The 23,663-nt window shown below is 27.5% G+C and overlaps 2 protein-coding genes across 3 annotated transcripts; both read right to left on the bottom strand.

Moving 5' to 3' along the window:
• Positions 1-442: 442 nt before the first annotated feature.
• On the bottom strand, positions 443-6,310 carry LOC100213444 (DNA replication complex GINS protein SLD5). Of its 2 annotated transcripts, none has more exons than XM_065794023.1 (8): positions 6,131-6,309; positions 5,725-5,811; positions 4,629-4,685; positions 1,523-1,576; positions 1,354-1,442; positions 1,166-1,254; positions 927-1,002; positions 443-808 (listed from the first exon to the last, which is right to left on the bottom strand). In XM_065794023.1, exons 1-8 carry the CDS (start codon positions 6,209-6,211, stop codon positions 712-714), a joined length of 630 nt encoding a protein of 209 aa, XP_065650095.1. In that variant the 5' UTR covers positions 6,212-6,309; the 3' UTR covers positions 443-711. The 2 variants fall into 2 exon arrangements, with proteins under 2 accessions (XP_065650095.1, XP_065650094.1); XM_065794022.1 differs by having other exon boundaries at positions 572-808; positions 1,166-1,265; positions 1,347-1,442; positions 6,131-6,310.
• Positions 6,311-11,218: 4,908 nt separating this feature from the next.
• On the bottom strand, positions 11,219-23,457 carry LOC100199222 (UPF0047 protein YjbQ). The gene is made up of 2 exons (XM_065794020.1): positions 23,299-23,457; positions 11,219-11,605 (listed from the first exon to the last, which is right to left on the bottom strand). The coding sequence occupies exons 1-2, from the start codon at positions 23,402-23,404 to the stop codon at positions 11,262-11,264; spliced, it is 450 nt and encodes a 149-aa protein (XP_065650092.1). The 5' UTR covers positions 23,405-23,457; the 3' UTR covers positions 11,219-11,261.
• Positions 23,458-23,663: the final 206 nt, after the last annotated feature.

The raw sequence follows: 23,663 nt of genomic DNA, 5'->3' as shown, positions 1-23,663 counted from the left end.
AGATCTTGTGTTTTCTGATGATTCTGTTTTACAAAGCGACGAAAGAAAAATCGAGTTAAATAACTTGTTTGTTGCAAAAAAAAGTGAAAATATTTTAGTAAATAGTTCCAATATAAAGAATTCAAAGAAAAAAAATTCCGTAAAGTTGTGGATTGATAACTCTTAAGAATTAGTGTAAAGATTTTGAATGATATCTGAACAACTTAATATATTTCAAATTAGTTAATTAATACAAACAAACAACAAATAAATATGCAAAACTGATGTCGATTATATTAAGAGGTTTATTATCTACGTTTTTTAGTTAACAAAACCTATTGTAAATCCAGCAGTCTATAATAAAACCAACGATGAAAAACAATTTTAAACAATTTAAATTTACCTTTTCCTACTTTTTTTTGGCAATATATATAATACAAATTGTTCATAACTAATTGTTAAATTTTATTCTTTAATCTTTCGAATTTAGTGATGGAACAAAATTTATTGAATTTATTTTTTTTTCCATTTCAAAGCAACGTCTTCTTTTACCTATTACTAATATGACAAAAAAATTTTATCTTTAAAAATCTTAATTTATCTTTAAAAAGCTTTTCAACTTATGCGTTATATACGATCACTTTACACTTATGCATTATATACGATCACTTTACGATCATTTTGAGTAGAATAATTTAAAGAAACTCTTTTGATTGGCATTAAATTATGAAATCAGAGCAACGATATTGCTCCACTCTCGATAAGAGCCGCTACAGGCTTAAAACGAACTATATGTTGCGATCCGACTTCTAAATCTAACGGATCTTCTCTACATGCAAAAATAAAGTCAGATAATTATTAATTCAATCTTAATTATTAAAAAAAAAAAAGAATACTTACTCAATGATCCACCATTTACAAGAAATTACATAAATTGAAATACTTACTCTGGATCAATAAGCACTTGAGTTTGCTTCTCGTTAACTCGAATGAACATGTATTCATCTAGATTAGGACGGGGAGCTGCAAATAGTAAATTTAAACTAAACAATAAACAAATAAACTATAATAATAAAATAATAAAAATAAATAATAAAAAAATTAAACAAATAGTTAATTTAAAACAAACTATAAAACCAATTTAGCGACATGACTTTGTTATTAAAGAAAATTTAATAAACTTTACTTGTTCTTGTTCTTTCGATGCTTTGCATATTAACCGGCATTTGGTCTAGAGCTAATGTATTCAGGTGTTTTTGAGTAGCATCTGCAAACCTGAGATGATACTTAAAATATGCAAAAGAAATCTTATAAACTTTCTAAAAACCCTAATGAAACTTAATGTCAAAAAATAAATACACACAAACCACGTACGATTTTGCGTAGGCTAATTCTTCAGTTGATAGTTTTGAAGTTTCATTTAAAGCCTCCATTTCTAATACATGAACGACATTATTTTCAATCTATTATACAAAAAAAAGTCATCATCATCAATCATCACCATCACCATGACCATCATCATGATCGTCATCATCATAATTACCTTTTTCAAGCGTTCTCTCAGATAACTGGCTATAACAAATTTTACTCTTTCAAGCTAAAAACAGTTAAATTCAAAAATAGAATTATGTATTTACGATCGTATTTTATCAATTAATTTTATCTACTAATACTTTCTCCCTTCTGTTCTGGAGCTGGCAATATTAAATTGATTTCAAGATACAAAACAAATTACATATAAATGTGTAATGCTTTATATCTATTGAATTCAATTGTTTTGATTAGTATCAATTGAATTCAATAGGGCTTTTAGGGCTTTTACTTGATGAAAATTTTAAAAATATTTTACTTACAAGGGAGTCTGTATTTTACCTAGAAAATGGCAAAAATTTTATACTTATAGCATAGTGATATCAGCGTAAGATTCAGCCAAAATAAATACCAGATATAAAATACCAAAATAAATACCATAAATACCTATCTTTCTTATTACACTCATTCAAAATAAACGTATTAAATACACACTTATTTAAAGCGCTGTGTGAAACAAATATTTATTATCATATAATCTACTATCGAATAAAAAAGAAAATTGTAATCTTATATACGAAGACCACACGGGTAAAACCACAGATGTCCGCTTTTTGAAAATTTCAAGTTTTATATATTTTTTATGATATTTTAGTACTAAGCTAATTAATTTAAAAATTCATAACAAAAAAACTGTTTTAAGATTCTATGGTCATTTAAAAAAAAGGCAACTTTGAAACAACTACTGTTGTCCAATGTTTACCGGGTAAAAAACACAGTTGTCCAAGTTATTTAAAACTAAACCAATGATTATAAAAGTCATATGATTATTTTTTATCCTTAAGAAAAATACGTCGGATGAAGTAAACAGCATTACGTTTACAGAAAAACTTTAAAAAGAAACACAATATATATATATATATATATATATATATATATATATATATATATATATATATATATATATATATATATATATATATATATATATATATATATATATATATAATTAGGTGTGACATTTGTATCCTAAAAATCGACTCAATATTCTGATTCTGATACTGCTAACAATATATTGCAAAAAAATAATGTTTGGGATGTATTGCTCCAACTCCATCAGATAAAAGCTTAAATGTTTTATTAGAGGAAAAGAGCTACATGTCTTCCATCACGCTTTTAATTGTGAAGTAAATTGTTTAAATTTCCCAAAAAAATAAAATGTCTAAACGTTTGAAATCAATATCTATACTATTCCAGGCAACTGCTGTTTTATTTTTTAAACACTAATATACTTTCAACTTAAAAATTATATTTTTATTGTTATGATGAAATGTTATGTTGGAAACAGATGGTCTGATGATGTATGTTCTATGCTGCATGTTTTTAAATTATCAATTATCTCAAATGAAAAGGATGTTAAATTGATTTGCAATTTATGTGCTAGGCAAAATATAAAATGAAAAGTTTTAGATTGATTTTATTATCTAGTTCATAAAACTGAAAAACTTGACAGTACTACTGTTTCATTACCAATTAGAACTCTGTCACATTCTGTGTAGGCATGAAACCTCTATAACATTTGACAGAAACATGGCCATAGTAAATCAAAAGTTTCTGTTAGAAACACTAGATAATCTTACAAAAACCATGACAATTCAATATTATATATAATCGTGATACAAGAAAAATTTCTGAAATTTGCAGATTTTTAAAGCTCCACTTCTTGGTTGCTTGTTCATTTAAGACATGTCAAAATATTAAAGAACAATTAAAATTTAATAATATATAAAATTGGAAATATATAATTTTATGTGTGTTACATCATGTTTAGATCAAAGATTGAAGTGCCTGATAAACTAAAACAAGCATACATAACTCTGTTACCTCTGTTTCCTCTTTTTTTGTTAAAAATTGAATACTTATTGAAGCTAAACATTTCCTAAGTTTACAAAATAAGACATTATTTGATATAATTTTATCTTATTTTTGAAAATTTATTTTATTTTTCTTTGAAATTAAAAAAATACATTTTTATTGTGTGTTCACAATTGGTTTTTGTATGTTTTATATAAAATTGATATAAATTGATGGAACACAGACACAATGGAATCATCTATGGTAAATAGATGAGGTATGGGAAGTGATAAGATTGCAATGCCATTTTGTATAAAATTAAAAAAAAAAACTTTTATACAATTTTTTATTTGAATTTTTTTTAAGAAAAGAAGGAAGGGGGAGGGGGAGGGGGAGGGGAGACAGCTTTATTATTCCATTACATATTAAGTATGTTGTGGTTGTATATTACAATGTGTTACCATCTACCTTTAAAAAAATAATAAATCTAAAAGGTTACAAGCTAACATGATTAATGAGTTAATGAATTTACAACGGAAAAATCACAGTTGTCCAAAATGAGTCTCTTGATTTCAAAAGAACACTGAGAATAAATAATTCTTGTATTTAGCACAAAAACTGCATTTATATATTGTGTTAGAACTAAATTGTCATTAAAAAAAAAAAAAAAAATATATATATATATATATATATATGTATAGTAAAAAATAAATACAGTTCTTTCAAAAAAAATAAGCGCCTTGAGATTTTGTTGAATTTTTTATTTATTTGTAAGAAAAAATGTTGTTAAACAAATCTTGCATCTTGGATGACATACTAAAACATAACGAAAATTATCTATAAAACTTTTGCAATTTTTATAGATAAAACTATTAGTTTATATTTTGATAAAACTATATAAAAAAATAAAATTTAACTCGTTATCTACATGTTAGTAATAAAGAAATTGTTTTCTTGCCATGCAAAAAAAAAAAAAACTCTATAACAAATATGATTACTTATTTTATGATGCTTCGTAAAATATTTAGTTTATAAAAATTTAATTATTTTACTTCGCATTTTATTTTGAAAGCGCTATATAATAAATATATTACAAAAAAAAAAAAAATTGAAAAAAATAATTACTTCAACTTTTTGTAAAGCATTATATAATAAATATATTACAAAAGAAAAAAAAATTGAAAAAAATAATTACTTCAATTTTTTGTAAAGCACTATATAATAAATATATCACAAAAGAAAAAAAAATTGAAAAAAATAATTACTTCAACTTTTTGTAAAGTGGATTCTAAACTTTTATTTTTCTGATTAAATCCACTTTCCTAGAAAATAGTAAAACATTTATAAAAGAAGATCAATAAAAAAACTTATTAAATATACAATTAAACATCTAAAACTGAATAATTATATGGTATTATTAAATCTATTAAACAGTATTATTTTGCACCCTTTGTCTTTATGCTTAAACAATTTTATTAATATTAATAAATTTAGTTTTACACCATGCTGCAATATAACCAACCAAAGATTTATCTAATTCTTAACAAAAAATATATATTATTTAAATTATTTTTTAAAGTCAATGAAAATTTTGACATTTTATTAACAACATAAATGAGCTTGACACTTTGAAATGGGACTCACACTTAAGATCTAGGACTTTTAAGTTTAGCACTTTAAAACTTGAGATTTAAAAATAAAAACCTGATTAATTTAAAATGATCTTGATTCTTAAAAGGTTAACCTTTGAAGGATCTTAAAGCCTGAATACTTTGAAACTTGATAACTTATTCTTGTTACTTAGAAACATAAGTAACATTAAGTTATCAAGTTAAATAAATTAACTTTTTTTTTAAATTAGCAAATAAATTTAAAACATTTATTTAAAAAATATATATAATTTATAACTTCCATTATATATATATATATATATATATATATATATATATATATATATATATATATATATATATATATATATATAAATATATAAATATATATATATATAAATATATATATATATATATAAAAACTTGAAATATGATATTTAACCAAATAAATTCAAAAATAGTCAGAACAGTGAAACAAATATAAATGTGTGTGTGTGTGTATATATATATATATATATATATAATATATATATATATATATATATATATATATATATATAAACTTGAAATATGATACTTAACCAAATAAATTCAAAAATATATATATATATATATATATATATATATATATATATATATATATATATATTGATAAATATAACATTTAAAATCATATATCAAATTTATAAACATACCAAAAAATAAAATATTTTTTGTAATAATGAGAGTAAAAAAAAAAGATGTGACTGACTATTTCTTTAACTTGAGCAAGCATACATTCAATAAGTTCATTTCTTGATTCTAATAGTTCTGGAGAAAATTTTTCATTTAGCCAAGCCTAAAATGTTTAATTTTTTCATACAACAAAAAAATATATATGAAGGACGCAAGGGAAGAACAGGGGATGTTAGTTTTTCACAAACTGAGATAAATCAAATTTAGTTTTCAAAGACTTCCTGTACGTTATGTTTTTTCCTTTTCTTATCACTAAATCAGACCGTTAATTTTTATTTATTTGCTTCAAATTTAACACTGAAGGTAGTTTATGATTTGTACAACATGTTAATAAAAAAATCTCAATATTTTCAAAAACTGACATTCCCTGTTTTTCCCAACAACAACTTCTAATTAAAAAATAAACAAAATATTAAAAAAACCTGAAGTATTTTTTCATAAACTTCTTTTGCAGTAACCTCTATTTCTTCATCACTCTCAACTTGTTCAAAAGAGTTGTTCATTTTTTCCAACAACCAACCAAACCCAGAATTATTTTTTAATTTAAAAATTGAAAATAAAATCTTCTAAAAAGTAATTTATTTTCTCTTCATTATTTTATTTTAAAAATTTTGAACCTTACGGAGATAAAATTTATAAAAAAAGAGATATTTGAAATCCTTTTTTTTTAAACATTTATTTTAAAAATTCACACAAATAACATTATATATATATATATATATTATATATATATATATATATATATATATATATATATATATATATACATATATATATATATTAGGGGTATAATTAAAAAGCAGATTTCATTTTTTCGAAAATGGCATAGCGGCAAAAAATGAATTTTTACTTGTATTAACTTAAAATAATACTTTTTTCCAAATCAAAAAAAAACTCCCCCACCAGTGCAGATGAAAATTTGGTCCCAGTTGTCTAAAAATGTAAAAAATTCAGGTTTTTGCATTTATAATAGTGGCAGAGTCAATTAACAAAATTTCAAAAATACCAAGAGAGTTATTTTTGTAGCTTGATCTATCTACTTTTAGATTACGTTTTGTTTTTTGGTAAAAATGATGGGAAGAGTTGATCTTAACCATTTGCAATCATGTGTATATTTGAGAGGTAAAGGGGGGGGGGGTAAGGCTATTTAATTTTTTTTCATGTAATTTAAATATAAAACATTTTTGTAATTGTACATTTTTTATTTAAAGAAAATCTATTTTAAACAATGGTAAGCTACAACCATTAATTTTACTTCTTCATTTACTTTTGTTCCTAAAAGTTTCGATAAGGTCTTGACTAGAATTAGAGGCATATTCTGCACTGAACGTAGAACAAAAAGACCAGTTTTAAAATCTTTTATAATCTGGAAATAAGTATATAATATATGATGATATATACACATAGCACATAGCCGCAATAAGTTCCAGTTTGATGAACTGGTTTTCAGCCATTCTGTCTAAAGTAATGTTATTTTTAACAAATCAAAGAAAAATCAGTTTGCAGGTCCAAAAAATCTTTAATTGCTATATAACTTGCAGACTATTCTGTTTGAGCTAATTCAAGAGCTAATTTATGTAATTACTTTACAGATAATGAATAAAAATAGGAACAATATACTTTTTAAATTTTATAAAAAGCTGGAGATACTACCTATCTTATATCTTCATTATCGCAAGTAAACATTTTACTGTCTCCTCAAATTTTTTACTAACCAACCAACTTGTTTGTTTCCTAATGGACTCTTATAAACTTTAAATTTTTTTCTTACTTCACTTTCTATTTTGCAAAATTTTTTTTGCGCAACATTTTTTGAACACCCAATCTTTTCTGATCATTGAGAAAATATACATCTTGTCTACTTTTTAAAATTTGTGTTTTATCTTTTAAAATGATGAGTTTTTTTTATTTTTCATTAAATAAATCTTCCTCTTTTAAAACCACATTTTTGCCTTTATGGTTTTGTGTTTATTTAAATTCTTTCTATTCCTTTTTAAGTCAACATTCTTGTTTTTCTCTAAATAGCATATCAAAAGTAAAAGAATTCATTAAAGATATTGTAACTAAAAACATTTATATATTGATATTTTTATCATAAAAACATATTACTATATTATTAAGTCAATTTAAATTTGGACTGAATTGTAAATTTATAAGCATTTTACTATAATATAGTAAACATCTGATATGTTAGTCAGTATTTTCTTCATCAAATAAAGGGCTCATGGTAAATTTTTTTACCATGAGACAACCTCCTATTTCAATACATTAGGCTGTGAAAAAATAGACATGGAGCTATATTAATTGCAGAAATGTTTGGAAAACTAACACATAGGATAACCTCTGTATTACAGTTTTCTTAACAAGCAAGTGTTATTGATTATGTAATATGTGTAATGTGTTATATATAATTTCAATTCTTTTTCCAACATGAAAAACTTCAGAAGCTTGTTAATAACTTTCATAAGCAGTGATATTTTGTTTTAACAATTGCTTGTTGACATTTTTTTTATTTACAAAAAAATTTAAAAATTTTCATAAAATTCTTTTTTGACTCCTTCCACTCTCCACCCACTCTCAACAACCCATTGAAACATTCTCAACCCATTGAAACATTCTCAACCCATTGAAACGTTCTCAACCCATTGAAACGTTTAGAAATAAAAGAAGACGGAGAAGCAAACTTAATGGTTGTAGCTTATTGTTTTAAATTTAAAACAATTGATAAAAAATCTTGGATAAATCAATAAAATAGTCTATCTTCAAATAAAAAATATACAATTACAAAAATGTTTTGTATTTAAAGTACATGAAAAAAATTTTTAAAGCCCCCCCCCCCCCCAACCTCTCAAATATACACATGATTGCAAATGGTTAAGATTAACTCTTCCCATTATTTTTACCAAAAAACAAAACATAATCTAAAAGTAGATAGATAAAGGTACAAAAATAACTTTCATAATATTTTTGAAATTTTGTTAAATTTTGTTGAGTTCTCCAGATTCTTTACAAAGAGTTTAAAAAATAGGCTGAAAAAACCAATAAATAAAATATTTAAAGTTCTTTTTTGAGTAATATTTTTTTAGATCTTTTATATAAACTTTAATAAAAGCTCATTATATTACGAAAAACAAGATTGTTCAAAAGTCACCAATCTAACATATATATATATATATATATATATATATATATATATAATATATATATATATATATATATATATATATATATATATATATATATATATATATATATATATATATATATATATATATATATATATATACTAGTGATGTACCAATAGCACTTTTTTGGCTGATACCGATGAATGAGAAAAGACAAATACTGATGCCGATACTGATGAATTAACTAATTATTAAAATTTTGAAAATATAAAACCATACAACTTAAAATTATGTAATGTTTTTCATGGAATCAGTACTGGTAAACAAATACTTGGACCTAAATCAGAGCCAAATTATTATTTTAAAAGATATTAGAAAAACTCAGCTAAAAAAATATACATTTTTTAGTTTTTTTGACTATGAAAAGAAAACTTTCAAAAATAAATACAATTTAAGCTTTTTATTTTAACTTAAAAAAAAAAAAGGTACTTTCATAAGCAGCTATTTTTTTTTTATTCTGATTCAACAAGGCTGCAAGCAACCACTATTAAGGTAGTAGTTACTAGAAAAAAAGACTAGAGTTATAGAGCAAGGAAATGGTTTATAGAAGACTTAAAAAGTTGAAGGTTGTATGAGTCAGGAAAACATGAAGATGGGAGAGAGTTCCAAAGGGGAAAAGTGCAGGGAAAAAATTAGACAAATAAAAGTTTTTGGAGCATACAGGGACAGATACAGTAAAAGAATGAGACTTTGATGAATGAGGAGTCAAGCGAGAATAAGTTTTGGTTGATGGAACTAGAGATGCATCTCCGGGTCCAACTATGTTTACAATGGGTTTTTGGACCTTGTCTAGAAGAGAAAGAGCATCATTAGGAGAACCAGCCCAAATATGATGACATTATTCCATACAGGGACGAATGAGAGATTTGTAGAGGTGGAGAATGGAATCAGGAGGGAGAAAGTGGTGAGTACAATAAAGAGAAGCAACCTTAGCAGATGCAAATATAGCAATCAAGTGTATATATGGTTTCCATGAAAGGTCAGTAGTAAATGATAATTCAAGAACACGTAAAGAAGAAGACTCAGTGAGAGAGTTGCCATTCATCAATATAGAAATGTTGACAGTACTGCGGTAGTTTTTTGCATTAAATAACTGAGTTTTGTTGGAGTTAAAATTCACAGAAGTGAGATCAGATTCAAGATCGGCTGCCTGTTCTAAGCAATCAAAAAGAGAAGACTATTTGTCGTGACAGGAGAATAAAATTGAGTCATCAGTAAAAAGAGCTTCTTTAGATGTAAGGTTGTTGGGAAGATCATTAATGTAGATAACAAACAAAATAGGACCAGGATAGAATCTTGAGGTACCCCAGAAGTTACTGGAAATAAAGAACAGTGTTGGTCTTTAAGGATGACTTTAATAAAGCGGTTAAAAAAAAACAATTTGATAATCTCAAAATTTTCCCAGATACACCATATGAAACAAGCTTATGGAGAACACCAAACTGCCTCTTTAAACTTTGTTTAAACTCTTAGATATCTCAAAAGTTTACTTAAAATTTTTTATCAATTTAATAGTAATTTAGATATCTAAACAACTATCAATGTTGTCTAGACATCTAAATTATTTTTAGATAATTAAGTTGTTTTTAGAATAATTTTATTTTGTGATGTTTGATCTCCACCATGTCTCTGGTAGTACTGCGTTCAATTTGTTTCTCTGTGCAGCAGCCTTGTTTGTCAAGGTTTGTGTTTAGGAGTTATAAAGTTGAGATAGGGTTGTAACCATAACTAAATTAGCCTCCTCAACTGAATTGGCCTTCATGGCCTTGGGGAGGGTGAATTGAAATAAAAATAAAATAAAGAATAAAAGAAATATAGTACTTGAACACATATAGATAACAATACTTAAATAGGTTACTTTTAAGTATAACAATAGCAGAACACAAAATAAAATTATTCTAAAAACAACATGGTAATAAAAGTAGAAGTACATTCAGCTGTTAAATTAAAGCTTAAAAACATCATCTTAAGAATAAACAATATTGCCTGTTAACAAAGTCATAATAAACAATTTCTCAAAAAAATTCTAAGTAATGCATAAAGTTTAGTTTATTTATTATTTAATTATTATCATCATGCAGGATGAAAATATTAAAATGCAATCGGTTGGAAAATCGGTAAATTAATAAAAAAGGCTGATGCCGATTCCGATTATGCAAAAAGTGGCTGATTAAGCAACTTAGCCACTAAGCCGAATAATTGGTACATCACTAATATACATACATACATATATATATATATATATATATATATATATATATATATATATATATATATATATATATATATATATATATATATAGATTAAAGTATTCAAGACAAAAATTTTAAGAACAACTTTAAAATTATGCAATTAAAAATTAAAGCATTAGTTACATCCTTGTACTGTGACAACTAATGTACGAGGACCACCATGGTTACGATGCTCACATAACCAAATTCCTTGCCAAGTTCCTAAATTAAGTTTACCATCAGTGATAGGAATTGTAATAGAAGCACCAATTAAACTTGTTTTGACATGAGCAGGCATATCATCAGGACCTTCTTGGGTATGAGTATAAGGTATATTTTCTGGAGCAAGTTTATTTAATATCATTTCCATATCAGCGCGGACATCATCATCCCAGCATTCATTTAAAGATAAACTGGCAGACGTATGCTTTAACAGTAGACAGCAAGTACCAATCTTAATGTTGTTCAGAAAAGGAAGTTCTAAATTAGTAAACAAAATATTAACAATAAATACATACTTGTTTATTGTTAATATATATATATATATATAAATATATATATATATATATATATATATATATATATATATATATATATATATATGTATATATATATATATATATATATACAACCCGTAGATTATTTTTTTTTATTAATTGATAGACTGCCTGCCCCAACCAAACCCTCAGTCGATGTAGCAACACTCCCTTGCGGGTCAGGCTAAAAGATAGTAGATGTAGCAGCATTCCCTTGCGGGTCAGGCTATTTGTCAGTCGATGTAGCAGCACTCCCTTGCGAGTCAGGCTATAAGATAGTCGATGTAGCAACACTCCGCGCATGATTTACAGTAAAAAAAAAAAAAAAAAAATATTTTATTAAAAAAATTAAAAATAAAAACATTTTATTAAAAAAAATAAAAATAAAAACATTTTATTAAAAAAAATAAAAATAAAAACATTTTATTAAAAAAAATAAAAATAAAAACATTGTTTATATTGTTAAAAACATTCAGAATGTTTTTAAAACATTCTGGTCAATTAAATTTGCGTTTTTGTGGTTTTTTTAAAAAACGATTTATTTGTAATAAATTAATGGTTTTTACTTTCGCCCAACACGCAAATGTTAGACGAAAGTCAAAAGTAATTAAAAGTGACATATGTGTTGGCGTAAGAATCACTTTTTTCCTTCCGCTCTTCCCAAAGACAACAAACTATAGATCTATATATATATATATATATATATATATATATATATATATATATATATATATATATATATATATATATATATATATAATAGAGTGCATCCAACGCCTCATACATTCAAAAATCGATCTGTCCCTATTCTTAAAACTTTCTATTGGTTCCCACAAGATACTCTGTTAAATTTTTTAAAAATTGAATGAGATTTAGAAGACTAGTTGTTCTGGTTAGGGTCTCGTTGCAAGTTTCAGACTCAAGTCTGAAACTTGCAACGAGACTCTAAACAGAAGAAAAAAAAAGTTTTTCAAATGTATGTCATGTTGGGTCTCAAAAGAAGCAAAATTTTATAAAAATTTTAAAAATAATAAAAATTTTACACAAGAATTATTACTCTCATTAAGTTTTATTGCATAATAATTATTATTTTTTAACAAAAAAATTAAAAAACCCATTTTTCTCTCGAAATTTTCTCTCAAGGTATTTTTAACAAAAAATTATAATTATTTCTTAAAATTTTTATAAAGTTTCGCTTTTTTTGTGACCCAACATGACATACATTTGAAAAACTTTTTTTTTTCTGTTTAGAGTCATTTTGCAAGTTTCAGACTTGAGGTGGCCTCCCTGAGTCTCATTGAATTTTGAAAAAACTTACTAATATATATATATATATATATATATATATATATATATATATATATATATATATATATATATATATATATATATATATATATATATATATATATATATATATATATATATATATATATATACATATATATATATATATATATATATATATATATATATAGTTGCATTTGAGAGTACGGAAGGTAAAAATGATTCTTTTGACAACAAATACGTCACTTTCAATTACTTTTGACTTTCATTCAACATTTCCATGTTGCCATAAAGTTAAAACCATTAATTTAATTGGAATTTAATCATTTTTTTAAAAAACCACAAAAACGCAAATTTAATTGACCAGAATGTTTTTAAAACCATTTAAAATTCCATGACCAAAAAACGATACGTGAAACGTACATTGATGTAGTCTGTGTTAAATTTACCAGAAAAGTTAGAGAATTGAATAAAAGAAAGCTTGCCTTAAATAATAGAGAAATTGCTAAAAAACAGAGTAAAGTACATATAGGCAATTAAATGAATACATAATTTTAATTTTATTCAATTTAATTTAATTTAATTTTTTTAATAATATAAACAATGTTTTTATTTTTTATTTTTTTTTAATAAAATGTTTTTATTTTAATTTTTTTACTGTAAACCATGCACAGAATGTTGTTACATCGAATATCTTATAGCCTGCTGCTACATAGAAGTGCTGCTACATCGACTATCTTATAGCCTGCTGCTACAAAGGAGCGTTGCTACATCGACTATCTTATAGCCTGACTTGCAAGGGAGTGCTGCTACATTGACTGAGGGTTTGGTTGGGGCGGTCTATCAAGTAATAAAAAAAAAATTCCGGGCTTGCATTTTAATTTTTTTTTTGTGTCAACAAAATATGGAAAAACTTTCTACAACCTTTCTTTCGACAACCAGTTAGAAGTTATATATATATATATATATATATATATATATATATATGTATATATATATATATATATATATATATATATATATATTAAAATATAAATATTAACAAATACATATATATATATATATATATATATATATATATATATATATATATATATATATATATATATATATATATATATATGTATATGTTAAAATTTATATTATATATGAACCTTTATATATATGAAAGTAAATTATGAAAAAATAAAAACTGCAACCACCCCATGATCATATGATTTTGCATGCTTGCTTGCAGCCAAATTTTGCAACTGCTTTTTAAACCACTTCCCCTTATCCTATCGATCTGAAGTTTTGATCATAGACTTGGTATTTCTGACAATACATTCTACCAAATTTTAAGGGCACAGATAGAAGTTTAATATGAAAATCAATAAATCAAAATGATCTACTTTTAGATTTTCAAAAACATTTTTTATTGACAACCTAATATTTTACACATAGATCATAATAGGATGAAAAATTATGAAATACTAACTTTCTAAATTAAGCATGAATCTCGTTTGTTTATATAATAGCTGCATAAACTAAATATTTTAAATGTTATAAACCTTTTGACATGTCCATTACTTCTTTTAATGCAATTAACTCTGGTTTATTTGATTTTGTTTATTATTTTGCAGCATTATAATATTTATTGTATTATATTAATAATGATTGTGTTATTGTTTTCTATACATATACTGTTCAAAGCGTAATGATGAATATAATTTAGTAATGTCTCATTTATAACATTTTTTAAAAAGAGTTAAACAGTTAATGAAAATGGATTTAACTACAACTAAAATGTTTCAACATTCAATTTTGTTGTAGTTAATTCTATTCAATAAAACCTTCAACAAAAGGCATTAAAACCCATAGTGGAAGCAACCGCTATATAATTGTTGTTATACCAAAGAATGAGCTGCCTACAATAAATCAAGTTACCAGATATTTCATACAAGTCAAAGAAAAGCCAAATACAGAGTGCAACAATTATTAATAAAATCACTAATGATATATTGGAACTAAGGAACAGTGCATCCATTCTTCATAAATAGTTAACTACCACCTGACTATATTAAGAATAAAAATGGGCTAGTTTAAACCAATCAAAATCAAATACAGCAAAAAAGTTTACTGCAAAGTTTTCATTGTTATTTAAAATTTTTTATTTAAATGCCATCTCTGCCTAGATGACTTTTTTTGAGATATAATCGCAGATTGTAAATAAGTAAGAGAAAAGAAAGTTCTACAAAAGTAATTAAAATAATTCCATGACCAAAGAACGATACGTGAAACGTACATTGATGTAGTCTGTGTTAAATTTACCAGAAAAGTTAGAGAATTGAATAAAAGAAAGCTTGCCTTAAATAATAGAGAAATTGCTAAAAAACAGAGTAAAGTACATATAGACAATAAAATGAATACACAATTTTAATTTTATTCAATTTAATTTAATTTAATTTAAATGAATTTAATAAAATCATCAATTTAAATCAAACATAGAACCATCAATTTAAATGAATACACAGAATGAATGAATACATAGAATCATCAATTTAAATGAATACATAGAATGAATGAATACATAGAATCATCAATATAAATGAATACATAGAATCATCAACTTAAATGAATACCTTTAATGAATAAATACATAGAATCATCAATTTAAATGAACACACAGAATCATCAATTTAAATGAATACATAGAATCATCAATTTAAATGAATACACAGAAACAGTTGCAAGAAAATAATAATACAGAATATGCAATGTACTTTAATTGAAAGAATAATGATACATTAACCAGAGAATAATAGATAAATGATATGTGGTACCTAGAAAGAGGAGCTTAGTGTGTTGGTAGCAGAACACTTTCATTAGCTGTTGATATTGTTGAACCTTATATTAAACAGAATGCATACTTGATTGCTTATCTTAAATGCGTGGAATGATATAACTGGAACATTGTTTAAATCACAAAACTACCAAATAAATAAAAAGCAAATTTTTTATTGTTTATATTTTCTTTATGTATATTGAGCAATCTGATTAAGTGTTAAAGGGATCCCCGAGTGACAAGTTGTGTTCATATCATGAATAATCCTTAAAAAATAAGTTTCATGCTAATTAAACTTTCCAAAACAAATTATTTATTGAGATAATAGAAAAAACTTTATAATTTTCATTTCAAGCATTTCATTTCATTTCAACCATTTATTTTCTCTTTAAAGTAAGTTCTGGCTCTTTGTTGTTGTTTTTTTTAATACAGGTCTTATATTGTGCTTTTATAGTTAATACAAAAAGGTACAAAAAAAGTTCTTTCAAATAACTTAAAATCAAGCTATAAACATGTTATATTGTAGAAATATGACATTATTCATGAAGGGCAAGGCTGCTACTTGCAACTACAATGTACAATGCCACTGCCACCCACAAACAACCATTGATTTTACTGATACTATCATACAAGATATTGTTGTTGCTGAACTATCAGATATTGACATCTGTAAAGATGTACTTGGATGGGTCTCACTTGACACAGCCTCAATCGCAGGTATCATTACTTTTATCGAGGATAAGGAAATGACACGAAATGCACTAGGAAATATTTCAACAACAGCAAGTGTATCAACTTTCAGGAAACAAAACAAGAGCAATAATGGCAACAAAGTTGAATGTGCTGTAATGGTTTACATAAGTCCAGATGCAAACAGATTCTACTTATTTAAAGAGGCAATGACCCAACTGGGTATCAAGTCTTCCACCAAGTGCACCCACTAAACTTCCTTTTGATTGCTCTCTTGGAAACAACGAACGGATGAAAACTTGGCTTCTTGAAAGATACTCTGCCTCAACATTCAACACATGCCCACACCAGATTTTACCTGACATGGAGGGGCCTCCAATTAGTATTTTAATTCAGGAAAGTGTTACACCAGTTGCAGAATTCACTCCAGCCACCATACCAATCAATTGGCAAGACCAGGTTAAGAAAGATTTACTTTGTGATGAATCTCTTGGTGTCATTGAAAAGGTACCCTTAGGAGAACCTGCAAACATGGTGCCACAGAAGGGTCATCACACGAAAACATGACGGCGGGCCTTGTCACACTGTTGACCTATCCCCATTAAATAAATATTGCCACAGAGAAACCCATGCAATGAAATCATCATTTCAACTAGCTCGTTCAGTACCAAGAAATTCATGGAAAACTGTAACCGATGCATGGAATGGTTATCATAGCGTCCCGATAAACATCGAAGATAGACATCTTACCACCTTCGTTACACCTTTTGGACGCTATAGATACATTCAAGCTCCTCAAGGTTTTGTCTCCAGCAGGGACAGCTACAACAAGCGTTTTGATAAAATTGTAGCAGACTTTAGTTGCAAACAAAGATGTGTAGATGACACCCTCCACTACGACAATGAACTAATTAAACATTGGTGGCGAACAATTGAATTCCTTGAGCTTGTTGGTAAAGCTGGAATTATTTTAAACCCCCAAAAATTCCAATTTGCTCAAAGAGTAGTGGACTTTGCAGGTTTTAGAATATGTAAGTATGGAGTTAAACCACTGCCTAGATATATTGATGCAATCAGATCATTCCCAACACCATCCTCAATAACTGACATCCAATCTTGGTTCGGTTTAGTTAGCCAAGTATCACATTATGCCCAACTTTGAGAAGTTATGGCCCTATTTAAAGCTCTGCTCAGCCCTAAATCAAAATTCTATTGGTCGGATGATCTTAACACTTCATCAGTGTATCAAAAGAAAAGATCATCAGCACAATTAAAAATGGGGTCCAGATATTTGACATCACCAAGAAGACCTGCTTGAGAAGCAACTGGTCAAAATTGGGGATAGGGTATTACCTGAGCCAAAAACATTGTAAATGTAAATCAGATTCCCCATACTGCTGTATAGACAGATGGAAAATCACTCTTGCCGGGTCCAGATTCTTGTCATCTACGGAAAAACAATACGCACCAGTTGAAGACGAAATGCTAGGCATGACTTGGAGTCTAGAGCAGACTAAATATTTCACACAAAGATGTGATAAACTTTTGGTAGTAACTGACCATAAACCGCTTGTCAAATTATTAATAGACAGGACCCTAGATGAAATTGCTAACACACGACTCCTTTGACTAAAACAGAGAAACTTGCCATGAAAATTTATCATTCAGCACCAACCAGGAAAAACAAATCTACTTAGACAGAGAGCATGAAGGAACCTAACAATTCTTAATTTTATTCTGTAGACTTCGGTCCACCCAGAAAGTCTTTAATATACTTTCTGGGTGGACCGAAGTCTACAGAATAAAATCAGGAACATCAGAAATAAGCACCCTATTTGTCAGTTGTCCCCTGCTCAAGTATTATTTGGCCATCATATTCGCGGCGCAATGCCCAGGATAAAAAACAGAATCCCTATGTTTGAAAATGATCAATTTCTGAAAACATGGAGACACGCATGGTCAGCAAAAGAAGAAGCATTACGAACAAGATATGCAAAGACCCTTGAATCACTTCAAGAACATACATGTTCGCTTGCACCACTACATGATGGAGATATTATTTTCATACAAAATCAAGTAGGGAACCACCCTAAAAAATGGGATCGCAGTGGGAAAGTTGTCGAGTGTAAAGAAAATGACCAATATGTCATTAAAGTTAAAGGAACAGGTAGACTAACTGTAAGAAATGCCAAAATTTCTGAACCCACTAAATTCACACGAAACTAAAGTTGCATTGACCAAACCACTAAAAACCAGCTTTAGTCAAGAAAATTCTGTCAATTCGCCACAAATCACAGAATATGTCTCAGAATCTATCAAAGTTATACCATCTGAACCGAAACCAGCACCACCTGCAGTACTGTTACCACCTCTGACATCAGCACCAACAGTAACTCCATCACCTCTACCAATAGCATCAGTACCCCAGCTATAATCTACGCCAACGTCTCCATCAACAAACACATCGCAGTTAGCAATGCCACCCCTATTGAATACCAAGGTTGGAGATTAATAATTAAAGCGTTCAACAAGGGTACGCATCCCGAGAAAATTTTACTAACCAGAATCCAGTAAATCTTTGACGTTAGATGGAATCTTTTATTCCCTCTCGACGATTCCAGGTCAAGCCTCACTCTCCTCCATGGTTTTCCTCACACTGTGCTGCTGCGATTGCCAATCGAAACCGTTACTTCCATATTTATCAGCAAAACAATTCTCCAGAAAACAGACGTCTGTTTATTACTGCTAGAAACAACTGTAAAAAGGTTTTGTCTAACGCCAAAACCCGCTATTCTCAGATCATGAAATCTCGTATCTCATCTCAAAAATTAGGCTCTCGTGACTTCTGGAGAATCTTTAATAATATCAATAATAAGGGCAAATCTATAATTCCACCTCTCTTGTATGGTTCAGACTTTGTCACCTCACCTAAAGACAAAGCCGAACTGTTTGCTAAAAACTTTTCATCAATATCATCTCTTGATTCCACTAATTGCGTTCTACCTGATATTGCCAACAAACAGGTTGATTCATTGCTTGACATTCATATCACTTCAGCATCTGTATCTAAAGTGATTTCCTGTCTAGACTCTTCTACAGCTTGTGGCCCAGACAACATACCTGTTATTGTCTTTCAGAAGTGTTCTCCAGAGCTGTCGTCTATACTCTCAAAACTATTCAACAAGTGCTTATCAGAGTCTTGTTTTCCAGCCTGCTGGAAAGCCGCATCTGTTATCCCTATCTTCAAAAATTCTGGGGAGCGATCTGATTCGTCTAACTACCATCCCATAAGTCTTCTTCCTATCATAAGCAAGGTTTTTGAATCTTTAATTAACAAACACTTAATTTCTCATCTTGAATCTAATAACTTACTTTCTGACCATCAATATGGATTTCGATCTTCTCGTTCTACAGCTGATTTGCTAACAGTAATAACTGACAGGTTTTATCGTGCATTAGATGAAGGTGGAGAGGTTAAGGCCATCGCTCTTGACATTTCAAAAGCGTTTGATAAAGTTTGGCATGCTGGTCTTCTCCATAAGCTTTCTTCTTATGGTGTATCCGGCAACATCTTTAAGATCATTGAATCCTTCCTTTCCAATCGTAGCATAAAAGTTGTCCTCGATGGACAACACTCTTCTTCTTATTCTGTAACTTCAGGGGTTCCTCAAGGTTCTATCCTTGGCCCTATACTCTTTTTAATTTACATTAACGATCTTCCAGATATTCTCACATCTAAGGTGGCATTGTTTGCTGATGATACTACCATTTATTCTTGTCGTGATAAGAAACCAACACCCTCTGATTGCCTGGAGGGGGCATTTGAGCTTGAAAAGGATCTCACTTCTGCTACAGCATGGGGCTCACAGTGGCTGGTGAACTTTAATTCAGATAAAACTCAATTTTTTTCAGCCAATCGTTATCGCAATAATTTAGATCTTCCTATATTTATGAACGGTGATGTACTCGATGAGTCACCTACTCTTCATCTTCTAGGATTAACTCTTACTTCCAATCTTTCTTGGAAACCATATATCAAATCGGTTGCAAAATTAGCATCTGCTAAGGTTGCATCTCTTTATCGAGCTCGCCACTTTCTTACTCTGGATTCTATTCTCTACCTCTATAAATCTCAAATCCGGCCTTGTATGGAATACTGTTGCCATATCTGGGGCGGATCTTCTAATGATGCCCTTTCTCTTTTAGACAAGGTGCAAAAACGCATTGTAAACATAGTTGGACCTGCTCTTGCAGCCAACCTTTAACCATTATCACATCGTCGTAATGTTGCTTCTCTTTCTCTTTTCTACAAATACTATAATGGGCACTGCTCGAAAGAGCTAGCGCCTCTTGTGCCATCTACTAAAATTCATTCTCCTGTTACTCGTCATTCAATTAAGTGTCATCCTTTTTCTGTGACTGTTCCTAAGTGCTCCAAAAACGCTTATTCGTCTAGTTTTTTTCCTCGAACATCAGCTCTTTGGAATTCGCTTCCTTCATCTTGCTTTCCTGATTCATATAATTTGCAATCTTTTAAATCGTCCGTCAATCGTTATCTTGCTCTACAATCTTCATCTTTTCTCTTACAGTAACTTCCAACTTTAATTAGTGGCTGCTTGCAGCCTTGTTGGAAGCGAAGATGCTTAAAAAAAAAAAAAAAAAAAAAAAAGACGACTTCAAGAAATGAACCTGAAAACTATGTTTATATAGAAAAAACATGGAAGGGGATGTAGAAATATGACATTAATCATTTCTTGTTATAATCTTTGTTACATTGTTGTTGTTTATATTTACTGTTTTTCACTATTTCATCTTTAGAAATTAACATTGTTTAAGATAATATATATATGATCTGGAACAACAACTAACCTTTGTTTATATATTTGAGTTTCCCTTTTGCAATTAATTTTTATGCAGAAGAATGCCTTTGTATATAACCTTTTATAAAATGTATAATAACCAAATTAATATAACACATAACACTAAGTTTAACTTATATTTATTTTAATTTAGAAAAAAAACTAAAACTACTATTATAAATATAAGATATGTATATTTAAAAGTTACCCTGATGTTTTTTTAAAAACAAGTTCTGCTATTTTAATATTTCTATTTCCATTAAAATATCAAAATATTTTAATGGAAATAAAAGTAAAGCAAAGTAGAAAAGCGGTGTTTTTCAATTAACTACAATTTTTATTTTGTCAAATATCTTTTTCCCTTTTTGTAAATATCTTTAAAAAAATGAAAAGCCCAATCTAGTTGTGTATTAGTATAAACCATTTTAAATAACTCTGCAGTAGGTGTATTTATTAATCAAACTAAATATTTTTTCAACTGAAAAAATTATGCAGATTCATGAAATTAATATTAAGCTCTCAACCTAAAGTATAATGGCAAAACAACAAATGTTTTTTGTTAATATCTCAATAAATAATTTATTTTGGTAATTTTAGTAAACTTAAAACTTATTTTCTAATGTTTATTAACAAAATAAAGATAACTTGTCTCGGCACTTGGGAAGTCCTTTAAATGTTTGCTCAAAAAAATGGAGATAATATACCTGGCACATAATTTTATTTTGTAAGGCTTATTTCCCATGTTCAGTTGCATTAAAAACCAGTTTTTATAACAAATTTATTTTTTAATCCAGCCTAATTGTTACATTTATAGCGCATCTGAAAGCGGTGATGTCGTTTCCCATCGTTTAAATCTTGAGCTTCAGCAGACCATATATATTAATTACGTTTTTTTATTAATTCTATTTTACTTACTTTATTATAGTTATTGTACTTAATATATTAGATGAAAGCCTAATATTTAATATTGGTTTATAACAACTTATTAAAATATACATTTAAAAAAATGGATGCAAAAATATTCAAAAAAGTACTCAGTGACGATCCAAGCAACAAGGATTATGTTTATTGAAAGAAGATATCAGTAAGATCTTGAAGAAAGTAAACTTAAAGTTTTATTTGTTTTATGCAGAGTAAAAGCCCTTAATTCAAAATGCAACCTCATATGAAGCAAGAACAATTCTCAATCAAAAATTTCAAAAATATTAGATGGCAATCATGATGTGTCACAAAATTTGATTACTTTAGCAACACGAAAGAAAACCATTTGAGAACATTATGACTAACCTCAAGCAGTTAGCCATAAAGTGTACAACACAGTCTCTTACTTGCAAAAATCTGTCTTTCAAAAAGAGAGAATAAAACTTACACTTAGACAGTCATGGTTAAAGGAATATACATAAACTACAAGAATGAGTTGACATTGAGTTGCCAAACAAAGAGTTGATCAAAGGAACACTGCAGACTATTTATTTCTTATGACTATGCTGCAACATACAAAAAGTTTTTCAAAGTTGATAAACATTAAGTTATAATAACCTGATACAAGGTATCAGATTATCATAAATCTTGATGTTTGAGTTAAGGTTATCTAAGTAAAGTTATGATATATAAAATATCCAAGTAAATAAATTTCAAATTAGGTACCACAGATGTAATGACTTTCAAAATTGGCGCTGCAACCGTTGTAGCTTGCAAAGCTTAGTTGTATGGCTTTTTATTTAAAAATTTGTGCTAGAAAATATTTAAAAAAATGTACAAGCAGCTCAAAAATTAAACAATAAAAATAAACTTGTTATTTAATGGCAAAACAAAATAAATAACATGAACTGGTTTATGAAAATTAAAAGTATTTTTAGAATTATATACTCAGAAGATATGTAATTAAAACATGACTTATAATAACAAATTATTTTAATATTTTAACAAAAAGTGTTTAAAAAAGTTTTTTTTTATCAAAAAAATTAAACAGAATACCTTTTATTATATTTGTTATCTTGTGGATACCTCTGGACTTGGCAGGAATTACTATTTCAGTTTGATACCAGCAAATACCAACTCCTTGAAGAACTTTGTTAGTCATTCCTTTTTATAACTTAATTTTCTTCAAATTATAAAAAAAGTAGATCATGTTAGAATGCTTTTATTCATGCTTGACATGGCTTTTGAACGCATTAAAATAAATAATAATAAAATATAATATTAGCATATCTGTGATTTGCTGAAAAAGAGATGATGGGCAAAACTATTGATAGAATTAATAATATGCAGAATATCTGTTTAATATTTTTGATATCTTCTATTTTGTCAGAAACTTTTACTGCCTATTTTATGTGTAGTTT

The sequence above is a fragment of the Hydra vulgaris genome, chromosome 03 (assembly GCF_038396675.1).
Source record: "Hydra vulgaris chromosome 03, alternate assembly HydraT2T_AEP".
NCBI classification, from domain to species: domain Eukaryota; kingdom Metazoa; phylum Cnidaria; class Hydrozoa; order Anthoathecata; family Hydridae; genus Hydra; species Hydra vulgaris.
The sequence above is the reverse complement of the archived record's forward strand: the minus strand, read 5'-3'. Positions and strand labels throughout refer to the sequence as shown.

What these genes read in the sequence shown, in the direction of transcription:
- LOC100213444 (XM_065794022.1), bottom strand. Translation starts at nt 6,211, where the DNA reads ATGAACAACTCTTTTGAACAAGTTGAGAGTGATGAAGAAATAGAGGTT. An exon ending in TGAGAGAACGCTTGAAAAAG is followed by an intron (nt 1,443 to 1,522) that starts GTAATTATGATG and finishes TTTGTATAATAG; the next exon opens with ATTGAAAATAATGTCGTTCA. An exon ending in CCTACGCAAAATCGTACGTG is followed by an intron (nt 1,266 to 1,346) that starts GTTTGTGTGTAT and finishes GCATATTTTAAG; the next exon opens with TATCATCTCAGGTTTGCAGA.
- LOC100199222 (XM_065794020.1), bottom strand. Translation starts at nt 23,404, where the DNA reads ATGACTAACAAAGTTCTTCAAGGAGTTGGTATTTGCTGGTATCAAACT. An exon ending in GATAACAAATATAATAAAAG is followed by an intron (nt 11,606 to 23,298) that starts GTATTCTGTTTA and finishes TTACTAATTTAG; the next exon opens with AACTTCCTTTTCTGAACAAC.